The sequence below is a fragment of the Pan paniscus genome, chromosome 15 (genome assembly GCF_029289425.2).
Source record: "Pan paniscus chromosome 15, NHGRI_mPanPan1-v2.0_pri, whole genome shotgun sequence".
Classification (NCBI taxonomy): Eukaryota; Metazoa; Chordata; class Mammalia; order Primates; family Hominidae; genus Pan; species Pan paniscus.
The window spans coordinates 106047204-106060621 of record NC_073264.2 but is presented as its reverse complement, the minus strand read 5'-3'; the positions used below and the strand labels follow the sequence as shown (position 1 = coordinate 106060621).

General features: G+C 63.8%; 1 protein-coding gene across 4 annotated transcripts in view; it reads right to left on the bottom strand.

The window, feature by feature from the left end:
• Positions 1–10911, bottom strand: part of CEP170B (centrosomal protein 170B) — a 33047-nt gene extending 22136 nt beyond the window's left edge. For 2 of the 4 annotated variants that reach the window (XM_034938272.3, XM_034938273.3), the window contains exons 1-3: positions 10693–10894; positions 7634–7765; positions 11–100 (exon numbers count right to left, since the gene is read on the bottom strand). In XM_034938272.3, coding sequence (XP_034794163.2) covers positions 11–100; positions 7634–7738 — 195 coding nt within the window. In that variant the 5' untranslated portion in view covers positions 7739–7765; positions 10693–10894. Of the gene's footprint in view, positions 1–10; positions 101–7633; positions 7766–9197; positions 9350–10692 lie in introns of all 4 variants that reach the window. The other 2 variants (XM_055098077.2, XM_034938274.4) reach the window with 2 other exon arrangements.
• Positions 10912–13418: the final 2507 nt, after the last annotated feature.

Below are 13418 nucleotides of genomic sequence, written 5' to 3'. Positions count from 1 at the left end.
TCACACTTACCCCATTGAGGCTGCCCAGGTCCTTCACCCAGTGCTCGTCCCTGTCCTGGTCGTAGTTGATGACGGCATGCTGCTTGTCCACGCTGCGGGACTGGAGAGACACACAGCCGGCCCTCAGGTGCTCCAGGGGAGGAGGTGACACCCAAGAGGCAGAGGCACCCCTGCTCCATCCCCTGCCCCAGCACAACACCAGCAGTGGCCCCCAGGCCTCTGACCACAGAGCTGTGCCCACCCTGTCTCCAGAGCAGGATTCGCCAAGATGCCAGGGCCACGTCCCCCACCCTCTGCTGCCGCCCCAGGCCTCCCCTCATGACCGCCCTCCCCAGAGATGCTCCCCGCTGGGCCGTGGGAGTGCTGGGAGCCCTCTGGTCATCTGGCACATGCTGCTCCCTCCCAAGGTCAGGTGGCGGCAGCCAGGCTGGCGGTGAGGGGGCTTGTCTCAGGGAGCCCTCCCCTACTCCTGGCCCAGCCCCACAGGAACACACACAACTCTCAGCCAGTGTCCACACCTTTGGTGCTCCCACTCCAAGTGCTGCCGACCCTTTCTGGGCCACTAGCCCACCCAGGACCACCCCCCTGGAGGACAGGTGCCCTAGTGCCCTCACAAGGTCAAGCCCGGTTGTCCAATCATAAGACCACAGCCAAGCCCCCATCACTGCCCCACTGGGGCATGGGGAGACGGAGGCAGAGGCGAGTCACTTTCTACTTGCTTAAGCGCTGCGAGCACGGCTGCTGCCCACTCGGCCTCCACTCCACACAGCACTGCGAGCACAGCTGCTGCCCACCCGGCCCCCAACTCCACACAGCGCTGCAAGCACGGCTGCTGCCCACCCGGCCTCCACTCCACACAGCACCCTGTGCTGCCTGGGGCTCTGGGTGGTGGCTCCATCCCTCCTGCCCCCAAACCTCAGGAGCCACAGGCCTGGGGATCCAGCCCCAGGAAAGGCCAGCAGAACCAGCCGACCCAGGGAAGTCACCGAGTCCTGGCCCAGACAGCGTGTGACCCTCGCCACCACCTAGGGACCATCCAGGCAGCACACCCACAAGACACCAGGCCAGCTTCCACAGGCAGCAATGGGCCTGAAGGAAGTCCCCCAGCCCTGGGACAGGACGGCCTGCAACCCACACGACTAGGAGCTGGACGTCCCTCCTGAGTGCCAGCACGGCTTCTCAGTCTCCCAGGTGAGAGCCTGGGCCCCTCAGGCTGGTCACTCTTAGCCTGCCACGTGCAGGCCACCCTGGCAGCTGGCCATCACTGCCCCACCACAGGGCACCGTCCTGAAACACCAGTGTGGGGCCTTCCCCAGCACCCCTGGGCAAGGGCTAGAAACCCTCAGGGCAGGGCCTCCTTCCTAACTCAGAGAGGAGATCACACAGCAGGGGCTAGTTGGGGGCAAGGGCTCTGATGGCCCAGCTTGACTGAGGCCTCCGCAGAGGCGCCAGGGCAGGGAAGCTGCAGCTGGGTGGGGCTCGTGGTGGCCAGCAGGCCTGAGAGCTAGCCTCACGCTAGTGCCACTGCCACCCAGCAGTGGGCACTCAGAAGCCCTGGGTGCCTGGCTCAAGCCACGGTGGTGGCGCTGCAGTGGAGGACCGGGGGTGGGGGTTGGGGGGTACTGCAGTGGAGGACCAGGGGGAGGACTGCAGTGGAGGACTGAGGGGAGGACTGCAGTGGAGGACCGGGGGCAGGGACTACAGTGGAGGGTGGCGAGGAGCCCACCCCTCCTGTCAGGACCCTGAGTCCCCCCAGGAAGTGGGCAGGGGTGCCAGGGAGGTTTAAAGGGGAGAGTAGGGTCCTGGGTGCAGCCATCCCTGAGCTGCCTGCCCAGACACAGCCCATGGTTTCCCAGAAACCAGGTGAGCGGCTCCACCTGCCCCACATGCCCTCCCTGGGAAGGCGGATCCTGGTGGGGCTCCTAGTGCCAGCTCCCCTGCCAGCCAAAGCCACAGGTCTCTGGTAGAGTGGGTCTGACCTTGACAGCCACCACCCACCTCCAGGTCCACCCTGTTCAAATTCCTTCTCCGAAGCTGGCACCCACAGCTACATGGCTCCTGGCCACCCCAGTGGCAGTCTCTGCCGGAGGGGTTGGGGGAGGATCCTGGCCAGGATGGGTGATGCCAGACATCACCTCCTCCATTGGACTTCCTACCTGTCCCTGAAGGCCTCCAGACACAGGCGACCCCCAGCACTCACCTCCTCCAAGAAGCCCGTCCTGAGACCCCCTCCCCAACTCTAGGATGGCTGCTGGAGATACCTCAGGCCACTAACTGCCCCGTGGGCAGCCCTGAGGGCCAGGCCCCAGGATCCCTGCCTGAGAGTGCAGCCTGGAAGCTGGGAGGCCTGGATCTCCCTCAGGGGGTTGGGGCTCACCTACTCCCGCACCCTGTCCTGTGCACAGGGCAGCATCCCCACCTCAGCCCGCCCGACACATGGGCTCCACAGGGCCAGGGGGACCTGCTGCTGTCTCAGAGAAAGGAAGCACTGAGGCCTGGGGCCGGGCTCGGGCCCTCCCTGCCAGCATGAGACCTCCCCAGGGGATGGGGTCCAGCAGGGGCATAAAGGAAGGAGCTACTGCCCCTGTCCCCTCTGGAAAGGGCTGAGGTGGCTGAGGGAGGGTGACTTGGATGTCATCTCTGCTGAGGAGTGGAAACCCTGGAGGGGTTTCCAGCCTGGACGCCTCCCTGCTGCTTCCCTAGCCTCAGACCCGCTGGGCCTCGAGGGCTCCTGCTGGACACAACTCTGCACACCTTCCAGGTCCTCTGAGCCCCGCCCCAGGCCTTCCCTGGAGGGCTCACCCACCAAGCCCCTCTCCACCACAGGCTCCAGCAACACTGGTCTTCCTCTCGGCAGCCCTCGGTCAGCCTCTCTCTCCACAGCCCCCTTTCCCGCAGGCCCCAAAGCCTCTCCAAACCTTCCTTACCCCACCCAGGCCACAGTCAGGCTTCAGGCAGATGACTCTGCCAGCTCTGGGCACACCGCATCCTTGCCCAGGCCTGGGTCTCACCTTCAGTCCAAGCCCCCTCCCCTGCCTGCACCCACCTTCCCCACCCCACCCAGCCCACCCCAGCTTCCGGCTCCTTTGACTCAGCACAGAGTCCCCCCCGCAAGACCCTGTTAACACCCCGAGCACAGCTGCCCCGCCCACTCCCAGGACTGAGCCTCCACCCCCAGCCAGGGCTTTCTCACCAGACTTGCTCCTGCCAAGCCCCTCCCCAGACTGCAGGAAGCGCTGGAGACACATGGGGAACCCCCTTCCAGAAACTCCCCTCTCCAACCAGAGGCAGCCCCTCACTTGGTCGAGCCTCCTGCCACCAATGAGAAGTGGCCCCCGGCCCAGGGCTCAAGACTTAAAACAACAGAAACCCGGGCTGTGGAAGGAACTCGGTGCAGAAACAGCCAGGCAAACACAGATGTGTGACATGGCCGGAAGACGCCCCAAACACATGGATTTTGGGGAAAGTGTCTAATAATTTGTGCTCACTTTAAAACAGAATAAAGATGTTCCCAAAGTTCACGTCTGACGCCCTCTGGGGCAACAGCCTGGCCCAGCTGTGCTGAGTGGCAGTAGCAGCAGCCAGGGCTCTGGGCACACCCTCCTGCCAGCTCACCCGAGTTCCCCATTGGCGGCCACAGGCACCCATAGCAGACCGGCTCGATGCACTGGGCACAGAGGGCCAGGGCCTGCTCAGGCTGTGGTCTCTGGGTCAGCACGTAAGAGTGCAAATCCCAGCTGTCACACGCTCTCACGGAGGACACCTCCCCACAGACATGCAGCACACACATGCACACAACACACACAGATGTGTGCACCTACAGACATGCACATGTATGCACATGCACACTTACACACGCACACACACGCACACCCACGGCACACACACGGCACACACACACGGCACACACACGGCACACACGCACACACACGGCACACACACGCACACACACGGCACACCCACACGCACACACCCACGGCACACCCACGCACACCCACGGCACACACACGCACACCCACGGCACACACATGGCACACACACGCACACACACGCACACACGCGGCACACACACGGCACACGCACACACGCACACCCTGGACCACAGCCTGGGCCACCACAGGAGTGACAGCCACAGCAGGAAGTCCTGCCTGGGTCCACGTTCCTGCGTCATTTAACGCCTGTTCGCTGGGCACCAGCTCTGTGCCAGGCTTGCACTGGGCACAAGGACACTGTGGGGAGCAGAGGCAGGGCCCTGGACAGCGTGGTCCGTGGGACAGCACGTGGGTGGCAGCTCTGCCTGGAACACAACTCCCCTACCCGTCTACCCGCTGTGGTCCAAGCTACCGCCCCTCTTGCCTAGTGAAAGCCCAGGCCTTGGGCCGCCCACTCTGCTTGTCTCCCCTCCACGTCCCATCCCCGTAGCCCCAGCTCAGCTCTGTCCTCCCACAGCCTCCCCCTCCTCACCGGCCCCAACTCCTGCTGCTGCGGCTCCTTGGGCCTCAGCACAACATAGGCAGGTGTCTGCTGACCGCCCAGTCCCCAGTACCACCTTCTTTACACAGGACTGGACCCTGGACACTTTGCTGGCCCCTCTCTGCAGTGGATGCCAAGGGAGGGCAGGGTCTCTGCTTGGCACCCTGCCCAGTGGAAAGATGTGGCGCTGAAAGCAAGGACTGTGGAGGGGGCGCTGGGACAGGGTGTGGAGGTTCCAGGGCAGGAAGGTGGGTGTGAGCCAGGTCCGGAGAGCCAGGGCAGGTGTGGGGAGAGGCTGGGTCCAGTGGAGGCCTGCATTCCTGTCTGTGCGTGGGGTGGGGGTGGGGGTGGCACTGAGCAGAGGGAAGGGGACCCTGGCGGGGACCCCGGGTGGAAGGGATGGAGGGTGACAGATTTGGTTCAGCCACCGAGCTTGGGATGCCTCTGAGAGGCCCCAGTGCAGCAGCCATATCCAGTAGGAGGCTGGAAGCCGAGGACAGAGCAGGCTCCAGGCAGCCTGAGCAGAGGTGGATAGGGCCTCGGGGAAGAAGCAGCATTCGGAAAGGGCCACTGAGGCCCCTGAACATGAGCTGAGAGGGTGGGTCCTGGCGCAGGTGCCAAGGAAGTTGCTGCAGGGAGGGGCGGCAGGTGCAAACATCCTCAGGTGGGGGCAACAGAGGGGCCAAGGGGCTGGACATGGGGCTGTAGGGTGGGGGTGAGAAGCCTCTAGGGCAGCTGCACAGGGAGTGAGGGGTGACAGAGGCCGGCAGGGGGCAGCGGTGGGCAGGTAGGAGGCCGCTGCAGGGGCACCGGGAGGCAGACAGCCTTCCCACACTCGCCACACCTGCAAGGCCTCCCTGAGCCTCAGTTTCCCCACGGAGATACATCTTACAATGGTGACACCACCCACAACAGCGAGGGGTAGAAATGCAGGCCCACCCAGGCCAGGGGCGGCCACTGAGGAGAGCTGGGAAGCCCCCAACACTCCCGACCTGCTCAGGGCTCCACTGACAGGTGCAGAAACTCGGAATCGGACCCCAAACTCACCCTGAGCACCCTGCCCCCAGCACTTTTCCCCTACCCCAGGGAGAAGCAGGCAGAGCAGGCCTGGTGCAGGGGTGGGGCAGGAAGAGCACCCACACCAGTCCCCTGCCTGCAGGCTGACTCTGGCTTCTTCCAGAGGCTCCAAAGTGCCGCCGCCTCCAAGAAGCCCTCCTAGCCACCCTAGGTAGAGCAGCGCGGCCATCACTGATGCCACCCCTGCACGCAGACCATGGGAGCAACCCGCCAAATACAGCTGTGGCCCCATGAGGCAGTGGGGTATGTGGGGCGTGGCCTATGGCCTGCCGCCTGTCTTTAGATGGCTTGAGAACTAAGAATGATCTTTACACTTTTAAATGATTGAAAATCATCAAAAGGCTATTTCATGACACATGAAAATTATGGGAAATTGATACTTCAACATCCATAAATGAAGTGCAGGTGCTGCCGCGCCCGCCTCGGTCGCCCACGCTCGCTCCCTGGCTGCCCCTCACCACGGCCACAGGCCTGGGCTGCAGTGGATACTTTGTGGTCCATAAAACCTAAAATCTTTACCAGGCCCTTTGTAGAAAACATTTGCCGACTCCTGCCCCCAGCCACCGACTCTCTCCCGCTACCAAAGGCATAAAGAAAAGAGAAAAAAGGGAGAGAATGTTCCAGATTAAAGAACTTCAGAGCCGGAACAACCAACCACAAGGTGACAGACCTGCTGGGTCCAGACTCAAGAGGATCAGAGGACGCCTGGGGAGAAGCTGGGATGTCTGGACTTAGTCCATCCCAGCTGCTGTAACAAAATTCCTGAGTAATGTGGAAATGGCACAAATGTATTGCTCACGGTTCTGGAGGCTGGAAGCCCGAGATCTAGGCGCCGGCCAATTTGGTGTCTGGAGAGGGCCCTGTCTCTGCTTCAAGGATGGTATCTTGAATGCTGCGTCCCCACTGGGCAGAAGGGGTGAGCCAGCTTCCTCCGGCCTCTTTTTAAGGTCCCTGATCCCATTCCCAAGGGCAAAGCCTCACGCCCTGCTCACCTCCCAAAGGCCCCATCTCTTGAAGCTACCACGCTGGAAATGAAGCTTCAACCTCCAAATTGCAGGGGACACAAACCTTCCCACCACAGCAGGACACATGCAGCAATATCGGGTGGGGCTGCCCTGGGTAGAGGCAGACAAACACTGTCTGCCCCAGGGAATGTGCGCATGGCCAGGACCCCTTACCACAGCCTGAGGCCTGCCCACCTCGTCAGAGCCTGGCATGGCCCGGGCATGTGCGGCAGTAGCACGTTGCATCCAGGAGGCAACGTCCGAGTGGGCAGGGCAGCTCCCTGCACCTGCAGGCCCCTCGGCTAGACTGGACAGTGCCATCCACCTGGGTCAGGGGCCCACGTGCCACGCTGGGGGATGAGCCAGGACAGGGAGCCCAACTCGTTCACAGGCACACGGGGTAGAGGAAGGACATCAGGCCAGGATGGGCATATGGGGTTAGCTCACCACCCCTGCTCTTTGTTCTCAAACAGCCAGATCGCAAGCCCCACAAAGCCAAACTCAGACCTCAAACCAGGGCCAGAGAAACTTCCGATTGTCAGTGCCGGTGCTCGGCAGGCTCTCATGCCCTGAGAAGAACCCCTCATGCCTGGAGGCCGCCAAAAGGCACTAGCCTTCACCAGGGTGCAGCTGGGACCAAGATACTGGGACCCCCGCTCAGGCAGCACTCACAGCATAGGCGGGGCCCCCAGACAACAAGAATATGGACAGACCGGCTTTCCAGGACCTTCTAAAGCCCAGCCTCAGCTCCCTCTCTGCAAAAGGACGCCAACTCACGCTTCTAGGGACCCCAACAACTTTGAGAAGCTGACAAAAGCCCAAGCCCCCTCCTGTCAGAGACAGGGATACGTACGGGGCAGGCACCCGAGCCTGTGAGCACACACACACCCCTGCACGCACCCACGGGAGCCCCAGAGCCCTCGGTGCATCCGGGACCCAAGTTAAGAGGCCCAGCCTGGGCTGCATGGCGGCCTCCTCGCCAGGGTGGCCTGCAGCAAGTGGGGTGGGCACCTTCCTGGCCTCTACAGGGACAGACTGTCTACCCCCTACCCTCCTGGCCCCAAGCGCCCCCTGCAAACCTGTAGCATGAGCTCACACTCCTCACGCCCCACGAAGATGAGCTCCCGAGGGAGCCGGTGGCGGGCGCCGCTGCTGCTCACCAGGAACCAGGACGTGGCACTCATCTTGGTGCTGGCTGGGCCCGTCTGGCCCTGGGGAAGAGAGGATTGTTAGAGTGGGGCTCCCTGGCCTGGTCCTTAGCCCCCTGGACACATCCAAGGCCCAGCCCAGATCCTAACCCTCTAAGGGAAGCTGGCAGCTTCCGGAGAAGCTGGGCTCCAGCCTCATCAGGCCACCTGCCCTCCCTGGGTATGGTCCCGAGTCCCACTGCCAGGCCTTTGCCCTCATGACCGGCCTTTCCCATCACGTCCATCCCTGGCAAAGGCTGCCTGGTTCTCCCTTATCCTCCAGGCCCCAGCACACCTAATCTCCTCTATCTTCCAGGTGTCAGGGGTTGAAGTTCACGGGGACACTGGCTGCACTGCCTGTAAGTGACCCCACATCCACGTGACCCATCAGGAGCAGCTCATGGGTAGGACCCAGCATAGCCCATCAGGGTCCCCATGATGCCAGGTCCACAGCACCAGACCCACCCCAGGACATACACTGAACAAGAGGACCCACTCCCCCCAGCAGGACACTCTGAGACTGAGCCCCAGGCAGGGCCTGGGGTGAGGGGCAGCAGGGACAGAGCTGGAGACAGGGGCCCTGAGTCATCAATATGTCCACCACCGAGAGGAGGCCAAATGTCCTTTGGTGGGCACGGTGCAAGGACAGCATCAGGCAGCCCCTTCAGTGCCCAAGAGGGAAGTGAGGCTTTGGTGCCCATAGTCCCAGTGACATCAACAAAGAGGGGGTGGTCTGGGGGGCTGGTGTGGTCAGGGGCTGGTGTAGACAGGCAGGGAGCCCCATGGCAGCCTGGGGGGTAACGGGGACAGCCTGAGTAATGGCCAGGGCTGATGTCACCCCAAGACCCAACCCTGGGCAGCCCTATACCCAGCCAGCATGCACCCTGCAAGCCCGGAGCATGCCAGCACACATATCCTGGGCACTCCACCCCACTGCCCAGCACATCCTTAGTGCTGCTATGGGCTGGGTGGCCTGGGCTAAGCCAGCTGTGACCAAGACACAGAGTCTCAGAATCCTGGGGCTCCCTTCAGCAGGGGGCAGGCACAGAGAACAGAAACGGCTTATGAGAAGGTGCAAAGAGGGATACAGGGAACACAGAGGCAGGGCGGGGATGGGGGCTCACTGGGAGGCAGCCTCCAGGCTCAGCAGGACAGGGGTGGAAGTGAGCCCATGAACGCTTGTGGGACTGCATTCCAGGCAGAGGGAACAGCCGGTGCTACCAGGGCAGAGGGACAGGGCAGAGGGATGGAGGGCCTCACACACCCCTGGGAGTCCTGTGGCTAGTCCTGGAAGGGGATGAAGTCCCTAAAGGGCCCAGCACTGGCTCCATCACTGCAGGGCCCAGCACAAAAAGAAAACGCGGTACCCTTATTCAAAAACTGAGAAGGAGAGCTGAGCAAGATGCCACATGCGGGGTCCAAGCAAGGGCTCTGCGGGGGTCTCCAAGTCACATACCTGTGAGGCCGGCCCCAGAGCTCCTGAGTGGACATGGGGCTGTGACTCAGGAGGCCAGTCAAGAAGTGAGGACAATAACCCAGGACAGGGATGACAGCAGCTGAGGCCCAGTGGAGCAGAGAAGAAGGGGAGGCTGCCGGGCTGAGTGCATCCTGAGGGCAGGGCCACACCACATGAGGGTGCCAGGCAGAGGAGTGAGTGGCTCCTTGTCCCTACTTTGCCCAGTGCCCACGCCCAAGGTCTTCAGCTTTGAGGCTCTTCACCAGATCTCAGCTCCCTTCGGTGAGCAGCAGGGAAAACCAACACCCAGCTCCAGCTAGCATGAATGCCCAAGTGACCACGTGCCCCATGGTAAACCCTCACCTTGGGCAGGGAGGTGGGAAGATGTAGAAAAATTCTCACCAGGAGAAGGCAGCTCCAGGCAGCCAGGACCCTCTCACTCTGGGGGCCCTGCCCTTCCTAAGCCACGCACCCAGGCTCCAGCCAGACAGGCAGGCACTGGAGGCCAAGGGGCTGGCACTTCGATGACCCTGCAGCCCCAGACAGCAAAGCCTCCAGGAGGCCTCTACAGCCCCACCCTCCCTAGGGCTGCGGGGGGTGACCACAGGGTGCTCTATCGGGCAGGGCCTACCCCACCATTGCACCTCCGGCCCCCAGCCAGCCCTCCTAGGCCTCACACTCTGCCATCACCTGCCGCGGCCCGCCCTGAGGAGTCCACGGTCCCTGTTTAAGGCGAAGTGAAGCCGAGCCCCAGAGCCTGGTGGTGCCGCTGTGCCAGAGCCAGGCCACCCACTGCCCCGGCCGCCCACCCTGAAAAGGCCTGGGAGCCCGCGACGCTCCAAAACGGCCTTCGGCTGCCTCGGGGCTGGGCTGGCCATCGTTGCTAGGAGGAAGAATAATAAACGCCCCAAACTTGTCCCCTCAGCCGCCCCGGCCAGAAGGGCCACAGTCAGAGGTGAGGCGGGGAAAGGTGGCTAGGCCCAGGGCAGGGAAGGGCAGCGAGCCGGGCGGGGCAGGCCGGCGGTGGAAGGAGCGCACAGGCCGGGAGAGGCAGCGACAGCGGGGAGACGGCGGCGAAGGGAAATGAGGAGAGAGGGGAGGAGGAGGAAGACGGAGGGAGGGACCGCGGGAGGAGAGACCAGGCCAGGAGGGAGGCGGCCGGGCCCGGCGGGGGAGGGAGCGGCGCCTTCTGAATCAGCGCTCTCCGGGGGCGGCCATGGCCGAGCCGGTGCCGGGGCGGGGACCCGGGTGCCCAGGCTTGCCGCCCCCTCCGCAGGCCGCGTAGAAACGGGGCGGCTCCTCCCGGCCTGGCGCAGACCAGGGCCGCCTCCGCGGCGGCGGGGACCCGCCTGACCAGGTGCGCCGGGCGGCCCCCAACCCCCGCGCCTTTGTCCGGCCTCGGCCGGGACCCCGCGCCCCGTGAGGCCCCACAGCCGTGCAGGTGCGGGCGATGGGAGGCCCGGGCCGCGGCCAGCGCTGGGCCGGCGCGTCCTACCTGCTGTTCGGGCTCGGTCTCCGGCTCGCCTTGGTCCCCGGCTTGTTCCCCAGCTCGGCCCGGCTCGGTCCCGGCCCTCGCGCCCGCCCGCCCGGCCGAGCGCTGGGCGGGGCCGCCGCCTAGGACATGCCCGGCGAGGCCCGCACGCTCGTGGCAGCCCGGGCCGAGCCCACGGCAGAGCGGCCGCCGGCGGCCTCACGCGCGGGTCCCTGACGTCTGCGGGAGGCCCAGCCCCGCCCCCGGAACGCCCCGCCCCGGGCACGCCCCCGCCCGCCCCGCCCCCGCCTGGCCGCGCCGCACCCCGCACCGCCCCGCCGGAAACCAGGTTAGGGCGGGTCCGCGGCCGCCAGGTGAGCGCGCCCGGCAGCCCCGCGCGTGGTCCCGTCGGCAGAGGCTTGGCGGGCCGCCATCCCGCCCCTGCCCCAGGCCCACCTTCCCCCACCGCCCAGGCCCCGCTGGCCTCCCCGGCTCATCTCGCACCCGGCGCAGACCCCATGCCCTCCCGTCTCGGCAGCGCCCCCCGCTTCGCCTCCCGGTCCGGCCCCAGCTCGACGGGCGGAACCGGGTGCGCACAGCAGCCCCGCGCCCTGGCCCAGGGCCAGCGGGTTAACGCTTAACTACGCTCCAGGAGCTGTAGGCTCCAGCCGCGCCTCGAGTCCCCAACCTTTGGCCCCGGAAGCCAAAAAGAGGAGCGGACGGTGAAGGAGTCAGGGTGAGTTCCAGAGGCCGCTCCCAGATTTTCCCTCCCGAGCCTGGCCAGACTGGGCGTATGTCCGACATCTCCACCTCTGACCCCGGGCGCTCTGGGCTGAGCTGGGGGCGATGGTGGTGGGCATCGACGCCGTCTTACCTGGACGCCCACAGTGGACCTGACCTGGCCGAGGGGTGGGGGTGGGGTTGGGAACTACGGAGGCGCTCGGGGTTCCTGGGTAAGTTCCCGCGGACTGCTCGCTCCTTGCCGGGTGCTACAATAGGCGTATCCGGTGTCCCTGGAGCCAAGCTAGGGGAAGGGATCAACGTGGGGGCGGGGCAGCGTGCCCGAAGGGCATTGCTGCATTCCAGGTGTTGGGGAACGCAGTGAGCGAAGGCGTGGAGGTGAGGGAGAATGTGGAAGGCGTGCGCCCGGCCGGGGAACCCTGGGCTTTGTCCTGTGGGCAGCTGGAGCGGCTGGGCATTCCCGGCTGCGACAACGCCCACCTGGCTCCGCACCTGGGCCTGCTCGCAATCCAGCGGCGCCTCTCCGCATCTGCCTTCACGGATCTCAGCCCCAGCAGAGCCCTTGTGCCGGACCCTGGGGCGGGATTGCGAGTTCAGAGGGAGTCAAGAGGCGCCCTTGAGTATGGCGGGAGCCCCACCCCAAGCACCTGGTGGGAACTCACTTGCCTAGGGAGAGAGCAGGGCAGTGAGCACTCCGGACTGGCTCCCAGGAAAGACCCTCCGGCAGGAGCTTGGATTGCAAGGTTGGGGAGGAGGGAGGCCAGGGGAGGGACCTGCAGCCAGGTGATCCGGGTGCCTGTATTTCTTCCCAAGGATAATGTGAGTTGATGCTGGCTGAGATCTGCTCCGATGAGGGTTTGAAAGAGAGAGCTCCGGGTGTCAAAGTCAGTGGATGGCAAAACATGCCTGGAGGGAGCAACCAGGCATCCGACCACAGGCCCTGGGCTGGGGGGTGGTGGAAGCAGAGGAAGGAGAGAGAAGGAAATTTGGGAGGAAGAGTGGGCACGAACTGGCTGCCCAATTGTGTGGGTGGGTAGGTGGCAGGGAGGGACTGGATGTTCTGGGTCTGCCCCTCCGGCTGCACCACACCTGCTTCCAGGTGAGCTTAGGAATTTCCCAGGCTTCCTCCCAGCTGGAGCCAGACGTGTCCCTCAGAGGCCCCAGCCCTGCCCATCCTTTCCTGCCCTACCCAGGGCTTCTCTACCTTCTTGGCTTGGCCTGCTCCTTGTTCACACCTTGGTAAATGACCCTTCACAAAAGTCATTTTCTCTATTTGTGCTTTTCTTTCTTTTGCCAGGACCCTTGACTTTCTCGACAGGGAGGGGGAGGCAAGGCTGGTGCCCAGTGCTCTGCCTGCACTGGTCAGTGCGCGTGGCTGTCACTTGGCTGGGAAGCTAGGCCAGGAGAGCAGCTGCAGCTGTGGAGGTCGGCAGTTGAGAGGTGGAGAGACCTGAGCACACTTGGGCCAGTCGTCCCATGGCATTTGGGAGCCCAGGACCGAGCCGGGGGGCAAGTGTGGGCAATGCTTGGAGCCACAGAGTGGGGGTAGGGAATTGGAGGGGTAGAGAGGACAACTCAAACTAAGCCAGGAACCCACAGAGGAGACCAGGAAAGGAAAACCAAGAAGGAGTGAGTCCCCAATGCCCCCAAATTTATCCATATATCGAATGATCCCCAGTAAAAGTAGCTCCATGATGATTCCAAAGCCCTTAGGAAACTAAAGGTGCCAGGAGAATGAATAGACACGTCTCCATAGAAGACACACACTGGCCAACAAGTACATGGGAAATGTCCAGCATCCTCCAGGAAATGCAAAGCAAAACCACAGTGAGATCCCACCTCCCACCCGCTGGGACTGGGCAGATGCAGTCCTGGCAAACCAGTCTTGGTGAGGAGGGGGGGTATCAGAGCCCTGCTGCACTGAGATACACACACACAAAATGGAATAGTATTCAGTCTTAAAAAGGAAAGAAATTCCAGTACTGGCTGCAACTTGGATGGACCCTGAG